At 38.9% G+C, this 19714-nt stretch overlaps 1 protein-coding gene across 2 annotated transcripts; it reads left to right on the top strand.

Annotated features, from left to right (window-relative positions):
• The first annotated feature begins 2525 nt into the window (after window positions 1-2525).
• LOC140266872 (testis development-related protein) lies at window positions 2526-19416 on the top strand. Of its 2 annotated transcripts, none has more exons than XM_072361995.1 (4): window positions 2526-2881; window positions 10471-10527; window positions 14534-14649; window positions 17169-19414. In XM_072361995.1, exons 1-4 carry the CDS (start codon window positions 2795-2797, stop codon window positions 17605-17607), a joined length of 699 nt encoding a protein of 232 aa, XP_072218096.1. In that variant the 5' UTR covers window positions 2526-2794; the 3' UTR covers window positions 17608-19414. The 2 variants fall into 2 exon arrangements, with proteins under 2 accessions (XP_072218096.1, XP_072218097.1); XM_072361996.1 differs by lacking the exon at window positions 2526-2881 and adding an exon at window positions 3723-3823 and having other exon boundaries at window positions 17169-19416.
• The last annotated feature ends 298 nt before the right edge of the window (window positions 19417-19714 follow it).

Here is a 19714-nt window from a genome sequence, read left to right as displayed (position 1 = left end):
GTGATTAACCCAGCTGCAGAAGAACAACAGACGGTGTCCCAGACATGTGTGGAGGCTCAGATCAGCTGTTTAAGCTGTGCAGTACATCTGTGTCTGAGTGAGACTGTAGAAGCAGGCTGAGTAATCCAAGCTGTGTCCCTCCGTGATGATTTGACCCCGTCAGACCTGTCCTGCTGTGTCAAAGACCAGACCGGTTGATGTAAGAGTCACTAATGTGTCCTCAGCAACACACCTTCAGAACAAGCCTACACACATACAGTATACTGTGACAAGCTGTAATTGCTGAATCGGTCAGATTAGACCTCGGTACAGCCTCATGGTGAAGATAGATTTTTAGCCCCTCTTGACTCATGTTTGTGATGATGGAAACGTATTACTTTAAATCTAAGCTATTTAGCATTTATAAGTAGCATAAAGATATTTATGGATTATAATGCAATTGTTTCCAACCGTAACGTTTCCTTTGGTCACCTTAATAAAATACAGTATGAGTTTTTCTTGGAAAAGTACCCAAACACAGGACACCAGACAGGTTGGAGTCCAAAGTCCAAAGTTTATTAAATCAGCAGACGTCAAGCATGGGCAGGCAGTCAGAGAGGCAAACAAACCAGGAGGGTACAGGAAAAAACGTCAAATGAAAACAGTCATGGAGTCAAAAGGAAACTAATGAATAATTTCAAGATGACACAGAAAAAATTCAAACAAACAGGGAACGCTAAAAGAAAAAGACAGGACAAGAAATCATAGTGAAACTAGAAAAAAGAGGTGAGTAATGACTAATTGCTAATAACAATTGGTTTCAATTATATTGTTTAAGGATATGTGCAGTTTCCAGTAGAGTACCCTTTGAAAAATATTATACATTTGGTATCATAAAAGCCCTTACATTTTAAGTGCAAATATTTATTGGAAAATTCCTCATCACAATAAAGTATTAACGGCAACATGTCAGCATGCCTATAGATTCCAGTTATATAATGAAGGTTTGCCGTTTGGGGAAAAGATCATTAAAAAGGTGGATTAGGGATGTGAAAGTTGGACACCAGAGCCTTCCGACTCTAAAAATAAGCCCTTTAGAGATACTGTGGGAATTCTGGTCTCAAATGAACAGTTGACCAAGCGATGGCCTTCAGTGTCAAAGGTCACTGACCTGCCTATTGACGGGTGATGTACACATCCTAATTGCCAGTCATGACTTGTGCCAGCTGATGCTAATAAAGAGCCGACACCAAACTTTATAGAAGAAACTTAAAGAAAGCTTATTTATGTAAAACAGATTGCGCACTTGTAAGATTTAAAAAAAGTCTGTCTCTTTGGCAGAAAATGAATAAAACACAGTTCTCTCAAGAGTTCTGTGTTCAATCTGATAACTTGTTTTTTCCTGTAAGTTCTTACAGGTCTAACAACCTACTTCTCAACTGACTCACTGTATAATGTGGACGTTAAGGCAGGACTTTAAGGATCTTTGAATCAGGTGAGCGGTCTTAACCAGAGCTGAACCGTGGCTGTTTTACAAGGTCAGCCCACCAGCATAATGTGTTAGTTGTTTCCCCTGGTGTCAGAGTTCTTTCAGAGCAACAGTCTCTGTCTATAGTAAATATGAGATCTGACTCTTTCAAAACATACAATCCATTTTCTTTTCCATTTAAGGGAAAACCCAACAAAGTACTCAAGTAGAACTGCAAGTGAGAGGACCTTTTGGCCACAACAGCTCATCTTTCTGTAATGCTAACCTCCAAAACTTTTTTAAAAATGACTGAACTAGAAAATTAAACACTGTCTAAACATAGATGGTTTCTTATATGTGGAGCTTTTTTCTGCACATTAATAAAGCTGCATGTTATCGACCAGGTGTGGAAGAAAAGATGCAGTGGTAACAACAACTCGAGCACTCAAGTTGTGCTCAGTGTGAGTGTGAGAATTTCCATTTCATGCTCTTTTATTCGGTCTGTTTCTCCTCTTTTAAATGTTGGTAATATTGTTTGTACAAATGTTTAGAAGATATAATCATTACGTGTTACTTTTCAGGGGATTTAAAAAAAATGTTTTTAAATAAAAGCTGTGTGCAATGAATAAAAGTCCCCACAACCTTATAAAGTATTTTTTTTTATCTTATTCTGACCAGCAGCAAACGTTATGTTGAAAAAAATGAATGAAATGAAAACAATGTCATTTTAATGTTGGCATGATCTTCCTATAGTGTAAATAAATTATCTGAATACTTGCTTTTAAACAGGTGTGTGTAATTCAAATACACCTTGAAAAAAATAAGCAGTTGTTAAGTTTTGGCCTCCCGACAGTGTTCACTGTGTGTGCGTGATTGCAACCCTTAATACACCATTATTGTGCTTTTGCAGGCAGCACTTCATTCAGATGTAAAAAAGTGACATTATTTTTGCACGCTTGCGTGGCCTTCTTCTTGCACTGGCCAAAGATGGGACATAGGACCCCCCCCCTCCCTCCCTCTCTTCCTCCTCCAGGGGGATATGGGAGGAGCGACTGTTTGAGGTCCAGGTGGTCCAGCCTGAGTAAAAACGCACTTATCGCACGCCAAACACTTCTGAGCCAACAGCCGCTGCCCGCACCTCCGTGAATGAGGAACAACAACTCTTTCTGGATTTGCAGCTAAAGGGGTAGAAGGCGCATCAGTGGCGCGGCGCAGCGATCTTTCCAAAAATCGGAGTAAACGACACCTATTAGATTGGTGTAAACTTCATATTTCTGTCGCCGTTTTAGCGATTTTTTTTTTCACCTCAAAAGTAAGGCACGGGTTGTGTCAGTGACAAGAGGAGATATGTTCAGGAAAACCAAGAGTAAAGTGCTGGTGGATTATGCGTCAGAGGAGGACGACATGTCCTGGCACTACCATCACTCCTACAAGGTAATGAAACGACGGGGAGGAAACCAGCGGTGTTAAACGCTAACGCACTGGAGCGCTGAGCAGCTGTATGTCACAAAGTGACACTCAAATGATGTCCAGCGATTCTTCTTTTTATTCTGATGTTTCCACGTCAATCAAATGAAAAGTAACAACACCAAAGTTTTGACTTGATATCAAAACTTGAACATGTAAGCGACTGCCGGCCACAAATCTATGACATATTTTGTTTTCCTCTTAAAAAGAGAGCAAATAGACCTCTCACCGACAGGAAACAGCTGGAGGCGAACAAGCGCTCAAATTTATGTCAGGTCAGCTGAGGCGAAGATCTGAAAATGCTGAGAGGTTAAAGAAGAGACACAGGGTCTCCTCAGGCAGAACCACATCAGTTCTTCTCTGTTTTACAGCACATGTGTTTGAATGGGATTTAAAAAGGAAATGTGTCGCCTTGATTCTCTGTTAGATATGACTGAAACATTTACAGCAAACAGTTAGTGGCCAGAATGAATAGATATGAAACAACATTTCACCAGGGATAGTGTTTAAATAGGTTAAAACATGTTATTAGAGGGCCGCAACTCAATTTAGTGTCAGATTTAAATTTATGTGTAAAATCTAAAGGTCAAATTATTGACAGATAGGGAACAGTTCATAAATGTCTCTTTGTTGTGTTTTTGTCATACCCATATGTCCCAGGTGAGCAACGGCAGTGTGTGTGAGGTCTAAAGAGTCTCTGTATCAGCACTTGCCTGCAGCTGGGCTCTGTCATGGTGTTAGGAAGCATGGGGGAGGACACACACAAGCTCTCAAGCACACACACACACACAAAGACAGACAACCAGCAGTCTTAAGAAAAAGCAAGGTGACACTTTTATCATGTGGGGATGTTGTGGTGACGATTTTTAACTTGGATTCAGTTACCTGCCTACTAGCACAATTTAAATGGTGAGTCTCACAGGCTCACTTCTCGTTAGAACAATTTTAGTTAAGAGGGTGAGACCAGCTCTAGTTTCCTAATCTTTGAATAGATAAACCCATCAAAACTCAAAGGTTATTTATTGTTTTCCTTATGGAGGCTTGTGCTCTGGTTTAGTCAAAATAATGTGCTGTCTTCAGGCTTGTTCTATCTTATCAGCCCACCATACATGTGACTGAAGCTTCATTAAGCTGTGCAGTGAGTCAAGGTTTATTAAGAGACTTTTAGGAGAGTTTTACTTTCTGATAGAGAGGAATGAATGATGTGTAAGCTTTCAAGGTTATTAAGATGTAAATGTAACATTTGTTACAGCACCAATCTTAAAAACATTCCCTTTTAACACTGTGATGAACCATACCAACATCAGGTCTTATCTGCAGTCTGCAGTCATGTGCTATTATAAATAGGCATTTTGGAAGATAAACTGAACATAATTTCCCAGCATTTTTCATTTCTTGATGTGACAATGTACCCTTTTTTATTGGTCCTCCTCAACTTCCATCCTGGGAACCAACAAATATGGCCTTTTCATCGGAGGGCTGCATTGAGGTCAGTTTAGTGTCAGTGACCAATTGCTGTTGGAATCACTTGGTTGATAAGAGCTGATCTGAGATCAGAGGGAAGAGAAACTTCCCTTTAGATTTCCTGGGAAAGTCATCAGGGAGCTCTCCTTGAGTCGCCATGGCAGTAAAATACATCAAGGGGGTCAGGAGGTTGGATCGTAAAATGTCATAAACACAGCAGAAAGGCAGCAAAAACCCAGCAGTGATACAGGATAAAGCCTGGATGAAGGTTATGATAACACTATCTGTAAATGCAGTGCTTTTCCTTCCACTTATTTAAATGAGTCTGTCTGACTTACCATAAAGACATTTTGACAACTGATGATGTGAAAGATGTGTTATTTGAATTTGAGCCTTGAGAAATTTGGCATAAATAATGTGGTAGGAGCAACAGATGGAAACCGATGTTCAAAATACTTTAGGAAGTTAGGTTTTCCACCACTGATCATCAGTTGACTCAAACCCAATCTTATGACTGATATTGGTCCACAAACATATCAGTTTCACCATAAAAGCTCAAAAGTTGTGCTGTTACTTTGTTTTCCCACATTGTCACCACATCGATGTCTCCACAAGTGCTTCTACATGTTGACGCTTACCGTTCATATGCTGCTACTGTTTACATGGCCACATGTGCTTTTAAGGGGAAGGCACAAGGGGCTAAACCACAGACACAGGTAAACCAGTGGGCCCTTTGTGTTTTAATACCTGTCCTGCACAATGTTTTAAACTGGCATTGTAATTTCCCTTCTTTCCCCTCTACCGTTCCCTTAACCTCAAATAGTTATGGTTAGAAGAAGAGGTAGAAGTACATGTATAAAGTTAGAATGAAAATAAATGGTGATGTCTCCATGTCACAAAATACATGGTTAGACAGTTAGAAAATCTTCATAGTTAAAATTTAGGCATTTTTCTATTCCTGCGTCGCAATTCCCCTCATGCCATCCTGGCCTACAAAAAATACACACAGGCAAGGGATACGTTGACACCTCACAGGATACAACCTGCAATGTAGTTGTATCACAGTTCGTGGTTCATGAGACTCGGCTGGATAGTCAGTTCATGTATACTGTTCATAATTTTGTCAAAATATGAACAGAAATTAGAAAAAAACAAAACCTTAAAACAGAGCTCACCTTGCAGCCCAAATCAGAGTTAACTGCATTCAATTTCCTGTTTACATCTTTCAGTCATGGTAAGAAAGATGGGGAAAGCCCTTTGGGTAGACTGACATGTTCATGTTGTGCTTATTAAAATGAACATTTTAAAATCCAAATTTGTTCAGTTTATCATCATAGAACTCAAATTAAATTCTGAATATTTTTTGTTAATTGATTCATTTGCTGTAATTGAAGCTACCATTTTAGCTTTAGCGTTAAGGTGAAGGTTTTTATATATAAAACAGAGAGCTGAATTGACAGCTCTCTGCCACACTTTGTGCTATTGTCTACTAGTTTTAACCTTTAATTATCCAAGAAGGTTTGGGTAACTTTCACAAAAAGATTGCTGCAAACTCCTCAGAACGACCACAGTCTGATATGTTTTTTTATTGTGATGTTACACCGGAGAAGTTAGAGGTCAAAGTTTAGGCTCAGGGGAACCTCAAGACCTGCTCCTGTACTTTCCCCACCTACATTCAGCCAGGTGATCAAACCTGATCTTCTTCCTGTAACTCTTATTTTCTCTGCCACATGTAATATTTTCTTAAATCATTATTCATTTATAGTCGTTGCAAGATAAAGCAGGTCTCTTTCTTTTGCAGTTTGTTTACACATTCTTTTTGAGTTTAATGGCAGAACACATTGTGAGTCATTGTGAGTCAAAACTGCACATCAGAGACCAGCAGATAGACAGGCACAGACAAAGTATAAAAGGATAATGCATCTAAAGCCATAGAGGCAAGAGGTGAGATAAAAGGTGAAGAAAGGAGAGAAAACACATGAGCAGTAACATCTCTTCCTCACTCTGCACAGCTCTGGGGCAGCAGCAGACCCTGTGTCTGCATGTTTTCTTACCACACACTCTCTATTGAAGTTCAGCAGGCTGTGAGCAGCTGTTAGCTTGAAGAAGGTGAATGTTTGTCTTTGGCTTAGAGCGGTATTGCTGCTGAACACTTAAAGGACACTGCTCTAATTCTTACACCTTTGTGAAGTGGGTTCATAACAGCGTACATCAGGGTTGAGCAAAACTCCAGACAGCCCTTCAGCTAAATCATCAAGCCATAAAGTGCATAAGGAAGATTAAGCAGACCTGATCTCCTTTTGGCACTTTCATGTCTGTTCATTGAATATGATGCCAGATGACTGTCAGCTAAGGTCAGCAGAAAGGCTGTAAACAAGGTGACACTGTAGACAGACTCCCAGAGGTCCCTGCTTCTAGCAAAAGGGTAGTTTCATCACATAAGGCTGTGGACAATTGACTTGTCATTTTAAAGTTCCAATTAAATGGCTTCCAAAGTGCTAACAGCCTACAGATATTTATATACTTTCTTATAAAAGCAGAGACTAGGGAGGCGGACTGCCTCACAAAGTCCCCAGACTGCTCTGATTGGTCGGCTCCTGTGGCCTGATCGGCTTTGCTGAAATCTGAAATAAGAAAAGAAAAAAAGAAAACAAACAGTAGTGTACACACCTGGTTACAGAATGAATCATGGGTGTTTTAAATGGTTTTACAGAAATCTGACACTAAAATATAATTAAGAATGCCTATAAAGATGCTGCTGTGTATGGGTGACATGATCGTCATATCATATGAAAACAAATGAAATGTCTAATTTGATTTCGTGTGGACTTTAAAAGCACTGCATGAGTTATAGAGTCTTGGTTTATGAGCTGTAGTGATGCTGGCCAGATTTTCTAATCTCTCATGACATGGTGTTCTTTAGTGTTTACTGTAAATTAAAGCAGACGTGTGGGAAAACTATTTGCCTGGTGACCGTGGCAGCAGCAAAGCCATCGCTATCTCACTATTATATCACTCACTCTGTGTGGTTTTCCGTGTGTTTCTGTGGGCAACATCTCATTCTAGCGGCTGAACCATTGTGACTCAGGACTGTACACATCTGCAGTGCACAATGTGTACAGCTTTCAGTGGAAAGCATTTTAGAGCCTTTTTTGGATTATGCATCTAAAGGGCTCACAGCTGGGGTTTGTCCAGAAAGGAAAAATAGTGTACTCTTTACAGCTAAATTAAGCTAAATTAATGTTAAACCAAAAAAAAAGACACATGGTGCTGAAATACATGTTTGGACAGTTAAGGATTGATTCCCGTGTTGCTTACATTTTGCATTACGAAACTGACAGTAAGCTGTGCAGTGGGTAACAGAGTTTACTTGGGTTTCTACCTGTGAATGTGTTCGCTCCTTTGGGGTGACTGAGTTGAAACTCTGTTTGCCAGAGCCACACATATATTCTGTGGAACAAGGATTTCTACATAAAATCCTTCAATGTGGCAGCGTTCCACAGGGTTGGTGGTGTGGAGATGCTTATCTGAGCTTAAAAAAGTAACCACTGTGAAGTAAGTAAGGTTGTGTTTGTCTCTTAATTTCACTTGCTCCAGCTTGTCTGAACACTGCTGCTGTTCCAACACACCCTCGGTAGTTTAGCCGGGTGAAAGGAACAAGTTTGGATGTAGAGTCTGTAAACGGTATCTGAAAAAATGAGAAATCTTTAAGCATAAGGGTAAACTAATCCCTTTGGACACAGTCAGAGTGCTTTGTTGCAGCAGGCCAACTTAATCTCATAATCTTTAAACTGGATTTCTGTATAGGTAATTAAAGATATTGGTTAGATATTGGAAATGATCATGATTTGGGTCAATACAGAGCATTTCAAAACTGCAACTTCACAATAGAAAATACCTTTCTGGCAGAAAAAAACCTTCCATGAATAGGTATTTGTGTCCAAACTGTGTGTTTATCCAAACTTCACCAAGAGTAATAAATTCAAAGGCTGTATTTTTCAAAATGTTCACCATTTTATTCTTCATACTCTGATAAAACCATCAACAGTGCACAGAGGGGAGAGTGATATGGATGTTCTAAGCCTTAGCAATAGCTCAAGCAAGTGCACGTCAAAAATATTGAGCTAGTCAACATTGTTATTGTGAAACATTTGTGTTCCTGGGTTTGGAATGTGATATTGTATTTGAGGACTTTGAGGAAATACTGATTCCAAGTTACTGAAATTCACTGTCTTTATCGCAGCGTTTCGAAACATTGTGTTGGAAATGACACACTCACACAGCGACACAAGAAGAGAAAAAGGGAGACAGAAAGAATGAATAAGATAAATAAGACCTTGCTCTTTTTTTCCCCAACACAGTACTCCTTCTAAAATCGCACTCTCCCCTCTCACTCTCCCCCTCTGTGCTAAAGTTGTTAATGCTTTTACGCTCTGACAGTAGTCAGCAGTCAGTGTGTGTTAGTGAGTAAGTGAGTGTTTCTTTGATCAGCTTAGGTGGCGGAGACCCAGCAGACTTTGCTCAGACTTGTCTAACCACCACTTCTACTCTTGTTTCTCATAGAGTTGTTGGATATTGGATGTACTTAGAGCTTTGATCATTTTGCAGGATTTCTGGCTCCACTTTGGGACTCTCAGGCTCAGCTGCACGTCTGATGCCCCCTCCTCTCAGGGTTTAATGTGTTTAATTGTTTTGGGTCAAGCCTAGACATGTATCTTAAAACCACACAATGCATTAAGACTGTTGAACTGTAGTTGATGTAAATAACTCTTTCTAGTGAGTCTTATTTATTTTTTTATGTTTGGCGATTGCAGTGTAATTTTGTGGATTTAATCAACTTGAAATATCCAAATTGTGCTTTTGGATAAGCACAACTTGTTGCTTATAACCAATAAAAGCAAATCATTTAAGTTTATTCTATTTGTCAGTGCATGTATATCAGTCAAAATATTTTTCTTGTATCTATGTTTTTTTGATTGAAAAGACCTGTATATGAAATGTTAAAAGTGCTCGTTTTGAGCTTGATGTTAGCATTATATTAAAAAAAAAAGTTAGGACAGAGGTATGTATATCACTACAGCTCAACTTGGCACAAACACTGGACTTTCCATCAAGAGAATGTTGTTTAATTATGACAACAAGCCAACAGTTATCCATCCATTAAGTCTTTCTTTAAGTTACTGTGTGGTTAGGTTTAGGCTACAAAACAGCTTGATCACGTTTGGTGAACAACCTCCTTGATTTGTATAGGAAAAAATAACAATTTTGGTCAATACAGACTCTTTCACATCTGTATTATTCAGTAGAAAAGCTTCCTAGACAAAAGACATGAAAACAAACTTCTTCCATAGATGGTATTCGGGCCCAAATGCTTAACTGTGACTTTCATTTTTGCACCGTTTTTGATGCAGTGACGTCGAAATCATGTCCATTCAGAATTTGTTTTTGGCTATGCCACACGCATGCAGAGATTTTTTCAGATTCTTTAAATCTTTTTAAAGATACTTGGGATAACATAGAAAATGAAATCCCAAAATTAATAGAACATTTACATTAAGAAATATAATTCACAGTTTTTGAGAACTGGGATTAATTGGATTTTTTTAAAGTATTTTTTGGGGTGATTTACTTTTTTTTTAAAATCATTATTATTAGTGATACAATACCACATACAAAGTGCTTTAAATGAATATGAGAAAGAATTACAAAAGAAGTTTGGAGAGTGAAACACAATGGAACCAAAATAGGTGCGTTAAATCCACATAGTGAGGTGCAACTTTAAGGTATTAGGTCATGGTTTGTTTTCTTTCTCTTTTGTTCGAATCTGCCCCCAGAGCTCAGTGATTTCCTCACAACTTCCCCACTCCTCCATCCATCCATCCCTCCATCTCACCCTTCAAACACAACGTGTTTGTGTTACAGCTCTAAAACGGGTGCCTCCTCTTTTACAGGAAGACGTGCACACACTCCACACACGCACACGCACGCAGCAATGTTGCTGTAAAGTGTGAATGGTATGCGCCTTTGTGTTTATGGGTTGCTATTTGTGCTAACTGCCTGTGTTTGTGTGTCTGTCTGTGTGTGTGTCTTAGGACAAAGACATAGAAGGAGAGGAAGACGACGAGGAAGCCGTCACCGCAGTGTCCAAGGTAAACAGCAACTTCGCAGCTATTTGGACGTAACACAGACGCAAACACACACTATCTGCTTCCAAACATACACTCAGTTTTACCTCTGACAGGAGTTCCTTAGAGATATGCACTAACCACTCATTCTGTTATCATCTCACACACACAATCCCACAGTGTCATGCGTTATTGGGTCAGCCCCTCCTCCCAAAAAAAGAAAAAATCAATTAAATGTCTGCAACCATGTCAATATGCTTTAAGTGACATCAGCACTACTAATTCACATGCCCACACACTCACATAATTTCTTTTGAACAAAAAGTCCTGCTGATGCTGGAGAGTCAGACAGCTGCTGGAACGGCAGTGTTTATCTGTAAACACACCAGCTATCATCCCTTGTCTTATCGTGGAATTTATCTTATTATATAAGCTTTCGTGTTTTGGTGCATATTTGTTCTCTTACCCTTATCCTAGGACAGACATGTAGGACCTGTGAAATTAGATCATATTGGTCTTTCGGTGGACTTTAGTCACCGTTTGTCTTTTTTTTAAAGTGACCAATATCTTTCAGAGCTATTTGAATATGTTTGCTGCTGTATTTGTGATTGTTGTAGGTTGCGAAGGACCCAAATGTGAGACACAGCTCATTTAAAATCTTAAAAAGAAGAGCGAGAGTCAAAATGAGAATAATTTGTTGCTAGGCAAACTTCATAATTAGGGACTTGGCTGAGACCGAATTCAGTAATGAAGCAGTGGACAGTGAACAAGTGGATGCATGAACAGGAGCTGGAAAAGCAATTTCACATGAAGTCCACATCAATATTCCAGAAAACACGTGATTAGTGACAAATGTAACTTCGCTGCTGATACAGTCACATTATTGGTTTGTCTGTTCATTCCCACATAAATTTGTGTAGCTGAAATAAATATCTGAAAGTGTGATGCTGTGGCTCTACTAAGCATTCGAAGCCTCGAGAAATTAACCATTTTTCAACATTGGCTGGAGAGCTTCAATGTTTCCTGTAGCTTGATCTGTTTGTTGAAATCAAATATATGAGAGAGTATATGAAAAGTATGAAAATAATGATTGTGATGAGTGCTGTAAGTGAGCACGAAGCTCAGTAAAATGGAAGAAAAACAGACCATTTTTAGGTAAAGTCAAAGCATTAATAGTACTAATGTCAACTTGTGTAAATTTTCAAGTACACAAAAACATTTTATTATCTTTTTTTATTCATTCAAATGCTACTAAAGATGTTGCTGTTGTACTTTTTTATTTGACGACTCATGTTTGACTTGCTTGTTATTCCTGTTGCAGGCTTTGTTGACCCCTAATCTCGATACAGAATCATCCAAATTAAATCCAAAATCCCTCATTAATCACTAAATTGATACAAATGCAATTGACAACTACATGACTTGTCGTGCGCAAATAATGACCTAAAAGTAACATGATTAATGTGAAAATCACAACACAGAGCTCAAGCCATTTTTCATTTGTATTAGGAAAAAAATTGGAATACAGCGTTACAAAAATATATTGACCTGGTGACATACTTTAGGACATGGAGAAAATTCCTGGGACAGTGGCCAAAAACATTCTTTCATAACGATGATAAGTCCACTTTAGTTCTCTACGTACAACTCCCTAAGTGGTCAGTTGGATTACTGAATGTGTCAGTGATTTCGGACTCATCGTAGATTATTGAGGGGGCTGCCAGGTGTTGGCCTAGGTGAGGTCACGCATTTATTAATGACATTTCACAAGAATGACACCATATAGATCTCAAATCAGAAATCATTATGCCAATAACATCAGTTGACTTAAAGTGTGACTTGTCTGCTCTAAACTGCAAGATTATACATATAAATAAGTATGATTAAGCCATTTATACATTAATAAAGGGTGTGTAATATATTACTTTGGCCTTGATGCTGTAATTTTGGCATTCACTGACATTTACTTAAGTCAACAACTTAGCAGATAACTTCATAATAAAACTCAAGTCTTTGGACCATTTCATACATGCTCATCTGGATCATTAGGCCTGTGAACTCATTTGTTAATAATGGTTTTATGAAGTTGGTTTTAGGACGTGTCCTTTGCATGTGCAGGTGATTTTCTCTCATCACGCCATTCATGAGAGATGTATATCATCTCATAATCTGTGCTGACAGCACGTCTTTACTCAGAGGCTGTTGTGACTAAGCTGTTCTGCAATGGCAAAGCTTGAACGCAAACCCCATACAGACGATGTATTGTCCCTAAACTCTGGCTGGCTGCCTACTTTATGTAAAGCTACTGTATGCAACCTTGTTCACAGGGCATATTTCACGATGTGTCCTGTTTGTAAGGCGAGAGCTTGCTGGCCTGGAGAATGGGAAGGAAATGCAGCATTCTTTCGAGGAGCTATGCTTTTTGGACTGGAACAATCACTGTGGAGGAAAAACAAGGCTGAAAATAGCTACAGGCTTCTTGAACATTATGTATGGCTACCCTCACTTGTATAATGCTCATATTAGGACAGAAAAACTGCTGGTGTCCTTGAAGAAGCTGTAGATGTAAAAAGCTGAAAGGATTTAAATGAATAAATAAACAATGCCTGAAAAATGTTTCTTTCATACTTAAACCTGAATGTCAGACGTAAGTAAATAAGAATTTATTCCAATAAAAGCTGTATTGTTCTGCCAGGCATGGAGCTGTGGATAAAGCTCCCCCTCTCACAGTGAGCCAGTGAGCTGCTTAGTTCACCTTTTGGCCGGAGACATTGCTGGTTATTGAGCTGCTTTGGATCTTGAGAGATCAGGGAATAGGCCAGCCTCTGTGTGTGCAAGCATGCATGTGCACACATACACAACTGGGATTTAGCTCCATGCACAGACACACATATACACACAAACAGGTAGCTGGACTCCCACCTGTTTTGGCATCTCTGGTTTCTTTTCTGCAAAGCTCAAACGACTGTAGATCTGCTATATTTTACTCAGAAAACAAGAAGTGGAGCAAGAAGAAAGAGCCAGAGCAGAGGCAGGGTGGTGAAATAGCTGAGATTACATTTTAGAAATATTTATTCAATGATAATACATTTTGAAAAGCTGGCAGCAAGTTTGCCCTCAGGCATGGTCAGAATGATGATGGGTGAAAGAGGGATATTTGTTAATGCCTGTCCCCTTCTAAGATACCAATGTTAGATTTACATATATGTTAAATGTGACAGGAACATGAGCAGGATTGTGTTTTTATACATATTTTAGATTATTGTTGAGGTTGCATAACCTGTTTACTGCTAGGCCAGACAGTTTTGTTTGTTTAAACTCTGACATTCTGAAGACTGATCTGGTGACAACTCTTATTGAAGGGGTTCCTGTTTGGCTTAAGAGCTGCATGCTTTCATATCCACCTAATTGTTTGCTTGTTGTAGTTGCTCTAGCATCTACCGGTCCTGAACACAGAGTACAGATCTACATTGTTTATTGCATCAGAGCTTTGGCTTGACCTTCTCCTCTATAGGTAAAATATAGAAACAAAAGAGGCCCTTTAAAGGGGTTCACTGGATTTAACACATGAATCAGTTGATATTGTGTATACTGAGTGTATAGCAACAGCAGACACGGATGTTAGAGGGCTAAATGTTATGACCTTGACAGCTTAGATTGGGAATTCTTCCCACGCAAGAAACAAAGCCAAAACTTTACTCCACTATCGCTGAGGAGGGCTGTATCAGTGCTCAGTAGAGAGCTGTGAGGGCAGGAAGGAATTCTGATGTGATGGGGGAGATTGGGAGTTTCAGAGGGAGTGGTGGGTCTCCCATTGGATTGTGCTGAGAGCAAATGAAGTTCATAAACTGATCAGTCCTCAGTTGAAACTAATGGTTGCTTCTCTACATTCCTGTGAATCTTTTAAATCTCCCTCTTCAGAGTGTATAACCCCCCCCATCACAGATAACAAGCTAACAGATGAGACAGATGAGAGGACTCATTCTGCACTTCAAAATCAAATGCTCTCTTCTCTCCCACTTTTTGTTAGGAAGCCAAGGTGAAGAAGATCATGTCCAAGAAGGAGAGGAGGGAGAAGAAAATGTTGTCCTCCAAAGATGATGAGCACTTTTTGTTGACTGGAGTGAAGCTGGCCGATCGCAAAGGGTGAGGGGGCACACTCAATCACTTTATCATGACAGGTGTACAGCAGCTGAGAGAGCTCATGTAAGCACACGCAAACAAGGAAATCAGTCGTAAGCAGTTTAGAGCATGCTCTGCAAAAACTCAGTGATTTGTGTGTATCTAGGACACCGAAAGTGTTGGACAAGTAGTAAAAGGCAACTTACACTCTGCAACAGAGCTGATTAAATGTGGTAATCAGCTTGATAAACTCAATAGCACTTAAAATGTTTGAAAAATAATTGAATGAATCAATTGCCACGAGAGATGAAACAAGCCTTTTTTTCAAGTACTGTACAATTTGGAGGTTCATGCAGCACTTCTGTTATGTTACTACTAAACTACTATTCGTTAGATATGAGTGATTATGTGTTTCTAGAAACTGATATTGTATCAAACTAGGTGACGTGTTACTGGTTAATATTGTTTTTAGGGTTTTTGTGCGGACATAATACTTCAGCATAGGTAAAAATAATTGCTGTTGTTGCTCTTTACAAATGGATGGGCTTTGTTACTTATTTGAGATCTTTATTATGTAATGTCATGTTATATTATTTTATATTATATTACACTATAGACATAGTGAGGTAAGTACAAATAAATAAGTAATCAGATGAGTTCAGAAAAGCACTTCAGAATCTTTTTAGAGCAAACATAAAGGTGATAATGGCAAGAAAAATGTAACTTGTAAATGTGTTGTAGCTGTAATCAAATTTTGGTGAATCAAAAAGTGCGTTTCTATCTTCAGTGGTCTGAAATCTAACTATCTTAAGCATCTATAAATTATAAACAGTTACTCACTGTATATCCCTCTTAGTAATTCACAAAGTAAATGACTTTGTGTACTTTGGATAAATTTTTCCTCCGCCCTGGAAAGAAGGGAGGTTTGTTCGTCAACAAGTTTTTTAAAACCTAGTGGGAGAGGTGATGCGAAGGCAAAAGAAGAACCCATTACATTTTGGTGGGAGTTGCTTTTTTTTAAAAAAAAAAAAAGCAAAGTGTGAGTGTCCCTATATTCTGTTTATTTACGAATTCTTTTTACTTAGTATTTTTCTCTTTTAGCATCAAAACCAAAGTTGACAATGTGAAAACAGTGTGACATGAATGGATGCCTCTCTGTGGAGACTTTATTGAGCTTTAAAGGAAGTTCCAGCTCCCTAGCAGAGCTTTCTGGCAGACAGCTTTATTGTTTTGAGTTCTCTCTGTCTGTCTTCCTCTGTTTGACTGTGGTGGGCAGCCATTTTTAAAACTGACTGTCCACTATTTGCTCAGTAAACTGTCTTAAAGTGAAGTAAATTCAGCCTCAGATGAACAACTCCACATGACATAGTACGCTGTCATATTATTTATTTGAGTAAAATTAAGCCAAAATGGTGAAGCAGAGTTTGGCACTGGTGGTGGAGTGTTGATGGTTTAGGCTTGTTTTGCATCCACAGAACCTGAAAACAGTTGTTCATTAACCAGTGCCTACAAACCTCAATGAACTCAAGCAATCTTGTAAAGAAGAGTGGGCCCAAAATCCTCCACAATGATGTGGAGACTAATAACGACAAGAAAAAAAGAATGTTCCCCATGCTATTGTATCATTGAGTGCGCTTAGTTTTTCACACACTGCTTTTGGGTTTTTGCTTGCTTTTTGTTGACCCAATGTAATGAGAATTTTAAGACCTTGTAAAGACCAGATCATTTTCAAATCAAGTCCTCTTAAATTCTAACGTAAAACATTATAATTGAATATAGTGTATAGGCCGTTACTGTGAATACAATTAATGACTGGCTGCTAAACATACCTGAGCATTTATCAGCTAAAGAGCTGAATATTTCAGATAGAAGTTGGTTGAGATGAAAAAAGAGAGCTAACAAAGAGGGAATATCGGACATAATATCCAGAGAGGTGCCTCTCAATTAATAATGATAATGATGTTTTTTAATTGATAGATATATGAATAATATTTTTGTTATGAGATGCTTAAGTTTGACATATTGTATAAAGGTTATGATACAAAAGCCATGTCAACAGCGCTAACGAGACATATTGTCACAAGCAGCCAACACCTGCCACCATCATTCCTGGTTTACATGAGATCAATAGCAATCCACTCTACAGCCATTACTGTTCAAGTGTGTGAAGCAAAAACATTTACTCTCTTCACAAGAAATAATTGAGTCACGTCCAAACACAAGAATTTGTTTATATGTAAGCCTGAGCTTAAGTTTCCAGCCGTTATCATCTTTCAGACCTGCTGAGGAAGTGGAACATGTTTGAAGAGGAAAACCTTTATTAATCAGCTTGCTCTGACAAACAAAAGGGAATTACTACATAATGGCTCACTGTGTGGGGAAAGCTCCAGTCTCCAGAAATGAGAGATCTGATAAGCGCCAGTTCCCCACCCAGTCAGTCTTATTTATAGTTACAATGAGTGACCCACTAAGTTGTCTCTAATCGCCTGTTTTATGTGAACAGCCAGTTTTGACCTCTCTCCTGTTTTTGTGTTTTTTCAAAGGCCTCACAAGAAAATCAAGGACGATGAGAAAGAGAAGGAGAAGAAGGAGAAACCAGAAAAGGGCCTATGTTTCTGGGAGAGTGTTACGATGACTATGAGGCAAATCTCACCCACCAAAAAACTGGAGAAGATGGAGGGTTGGGAGCCGCCACAGTTGGAGAACTTAACTGAGACTGTGACTGATGAACTTCCTGTGGAGAACAGCCAAAATGGGGACTTGGCGGTGTCCCTCCCTGACTCCATAAGTGTTCCACTCGAAATGCCAACGTGGGGGGGCCAGGGTTTGGAGGAGGACTCCTCCCGTTATGCTAACCTGACGGACTCCAATGACACAACAGCAGGTGTGAGATGGACGGCCCGTGCCAAAGTGAAGCTGGCAGGCATCAGCAGGATGAGCAGAGGGATCGTATCTGAGAGCCCATGGGGAGGCTTTAAATAATAGCATTTGACACACCTCCTTTTGTGACCCCTCCACTATAAAGGAGGATAGCAATCTGAACCAAATATCTGCCTGTTTCTGTAGACTACTTCCAGACATAATCTATTTTAATGCAATTTACTCAAGACAAAAGTGTTCAGATACGGTCAAACACAGAAGTGCCTTAAAGTGCAATACCACTGATAGCCACTAAACCCTGGCTCCAAAAACACCCTGGCTCTCATAGGACTCGGATTAAAAAACATCGTAATAATTTATTCCACCTTTTAGTTGTAGTCTGTGGTTACACAACTGATATTTAGTGAATCCTCAAAAATAAAACATGAAGTTTGCTTTGTAGCTTTTAAAAAAACATGTATGCCAATTGTGTCATGCTTTTTTTTTTCTTTTCCCAGGACTGTCACCTTTGAATCTTTGACATAAACTATGCATCTAGTCAAATCAAGGCCTTAAACTGCTGATAAACTGTGATTTCCTATGTCCTGGCATTTAAATATGCAATATTGCCAACAAATGAGAAATGAATTGTTTGACTCTTGTTGCTAGATAGATGAAGAACATCCAAACTTGCTGCTGAAGGCTGCTTTTGCTTGTTTTCACGTCCTTTTAATCTATAAAGATGAAGCACCTGAGCGAAACTGTCTGAACCTTTATCTTAAAAATCAGAGATGGACTCTGCAATTATGAAATAGCTTTTGAAATGCCTCTGCTATCTGGAATACAGGTGTGTATGTTTGTACATATTACATATGTGTTAAGTTAAGAAAGACTGACAGACGGCGTTTTTTTTTTGGTGGATGCTTGTTTTAATGAATCACATCAGGTATTGCAGAGGCAATCTGAAGTTCTGCTGTTTTATTCGGGATGATGCCAAGCTCATGTCGTAGCAGGTTCTAAATAGCTTCTGACTTGTAAACAGCATTCACGTCAACATCCACGCTGATAGTTCCAATTTGGTATTAATAGCTTCCAGCGAGCTTAAAAACCACATTAATATGATTGCCTCACTTGAGCATGTGATTGTTTTTTTTAGTGAAATTGAACACAAATTCAATGGATATGGTGCTCATTCTCATTGCAAAGTATGTAAATCCTCAAATGAACAGATATGTAATCAAACATTTTCCCGACATGAACATTTACCACTCCTTTTCATACACATCTCCTCCCTCTCTACTCTCTATCACATGTGACCTGAACAGGGCATTAATCAAAAAAAACAAAAAGTGTCATATATTTTTCAATCTTTTGCTCAATTTTTATAACCAGATAATGATGAAAAGCCGAACTCTGTGTCACTGAAAAGTAGCTCCTCCATGGATATGTGAAGTGCCTTGACTCAATAAAGCAACGTCAGGTGTTTGCTGTAAATTTGAACTCGACCAAATCATCCTGATCACAGATCTGCTGGGCTCATCACATCGTTGCTGTGGGCGGAGATACCCAGCATGGACCTGTGCTGCACCAGCTTGGTGACACTTCCTCATTTCCAGTTACTTCACTTTCAAGGTGCTGCTGAGATGTTCTTAAATAATCAATTCTTTATGCTGTGTGTACATATCTGTATATTGGATTAAATTGCAGTAATTAAGAGTAATTTAATTTCTACAATGATGTATTTTTCTTTTAGTTGAATTAGAAACTAGCTCATCTCTTCTATTCTTTTTAATCTGTTTACTGAATAAATTTGATGCTGAGGTCATCTTCATCACAGCCTGAGGTGTTCACAGATACCTGTATCATGTGTTTATTCATTAGAAGTGCTGGGTCACATGTCCTCAAGAAGAATAAAGATTTAGTCCGACAGCCTGGCTCTACTTCTTTTTAGCTCTTTGAGATAAATATGCAACTTGGTTATTGATCACAAAGAAGGATTTAGGTAAAGCTGCCAGGTCAGAAGTAGTCTACTCGAGTCCTCCACCATCTGCACGAGAATCTTAGTGACGACTTTTAAAACTGAGACATAAAAGTGAGGTGTGTGATGATCCACTTCTTATTGTTGACTTTAATTTCCTGGTCTGATATTTAACTTCCCATTTTGATGCTGATCATTAAGGTTTGTACCCATGTTTTGGTGTAAAAACATAACAAAAACCCATGAAAGGCC

This window comes from Leuresthes tenuis, unplaced genomic scaffold (genome assembly GCF_036924035.1).
Source record: "Leuresthes tenuis unplaced genomic scaffold, fLeuTen1.0.hap1 SCAF_13, whole genome shotgun sequence".
Taxonomy (NCBI): domain Eukaryota; kingdom Metazoa; phylum Chordata; class Actinopteri; order Atheriniformes; family Atherinopsidae; genus Leuresthes; species Leuresthes tenuis.
The sequence above is the reverse complement of the archived record's forward strand: the minus strand, read 5'-3'. Positions and strand labels throughout refer to the sequence as shown.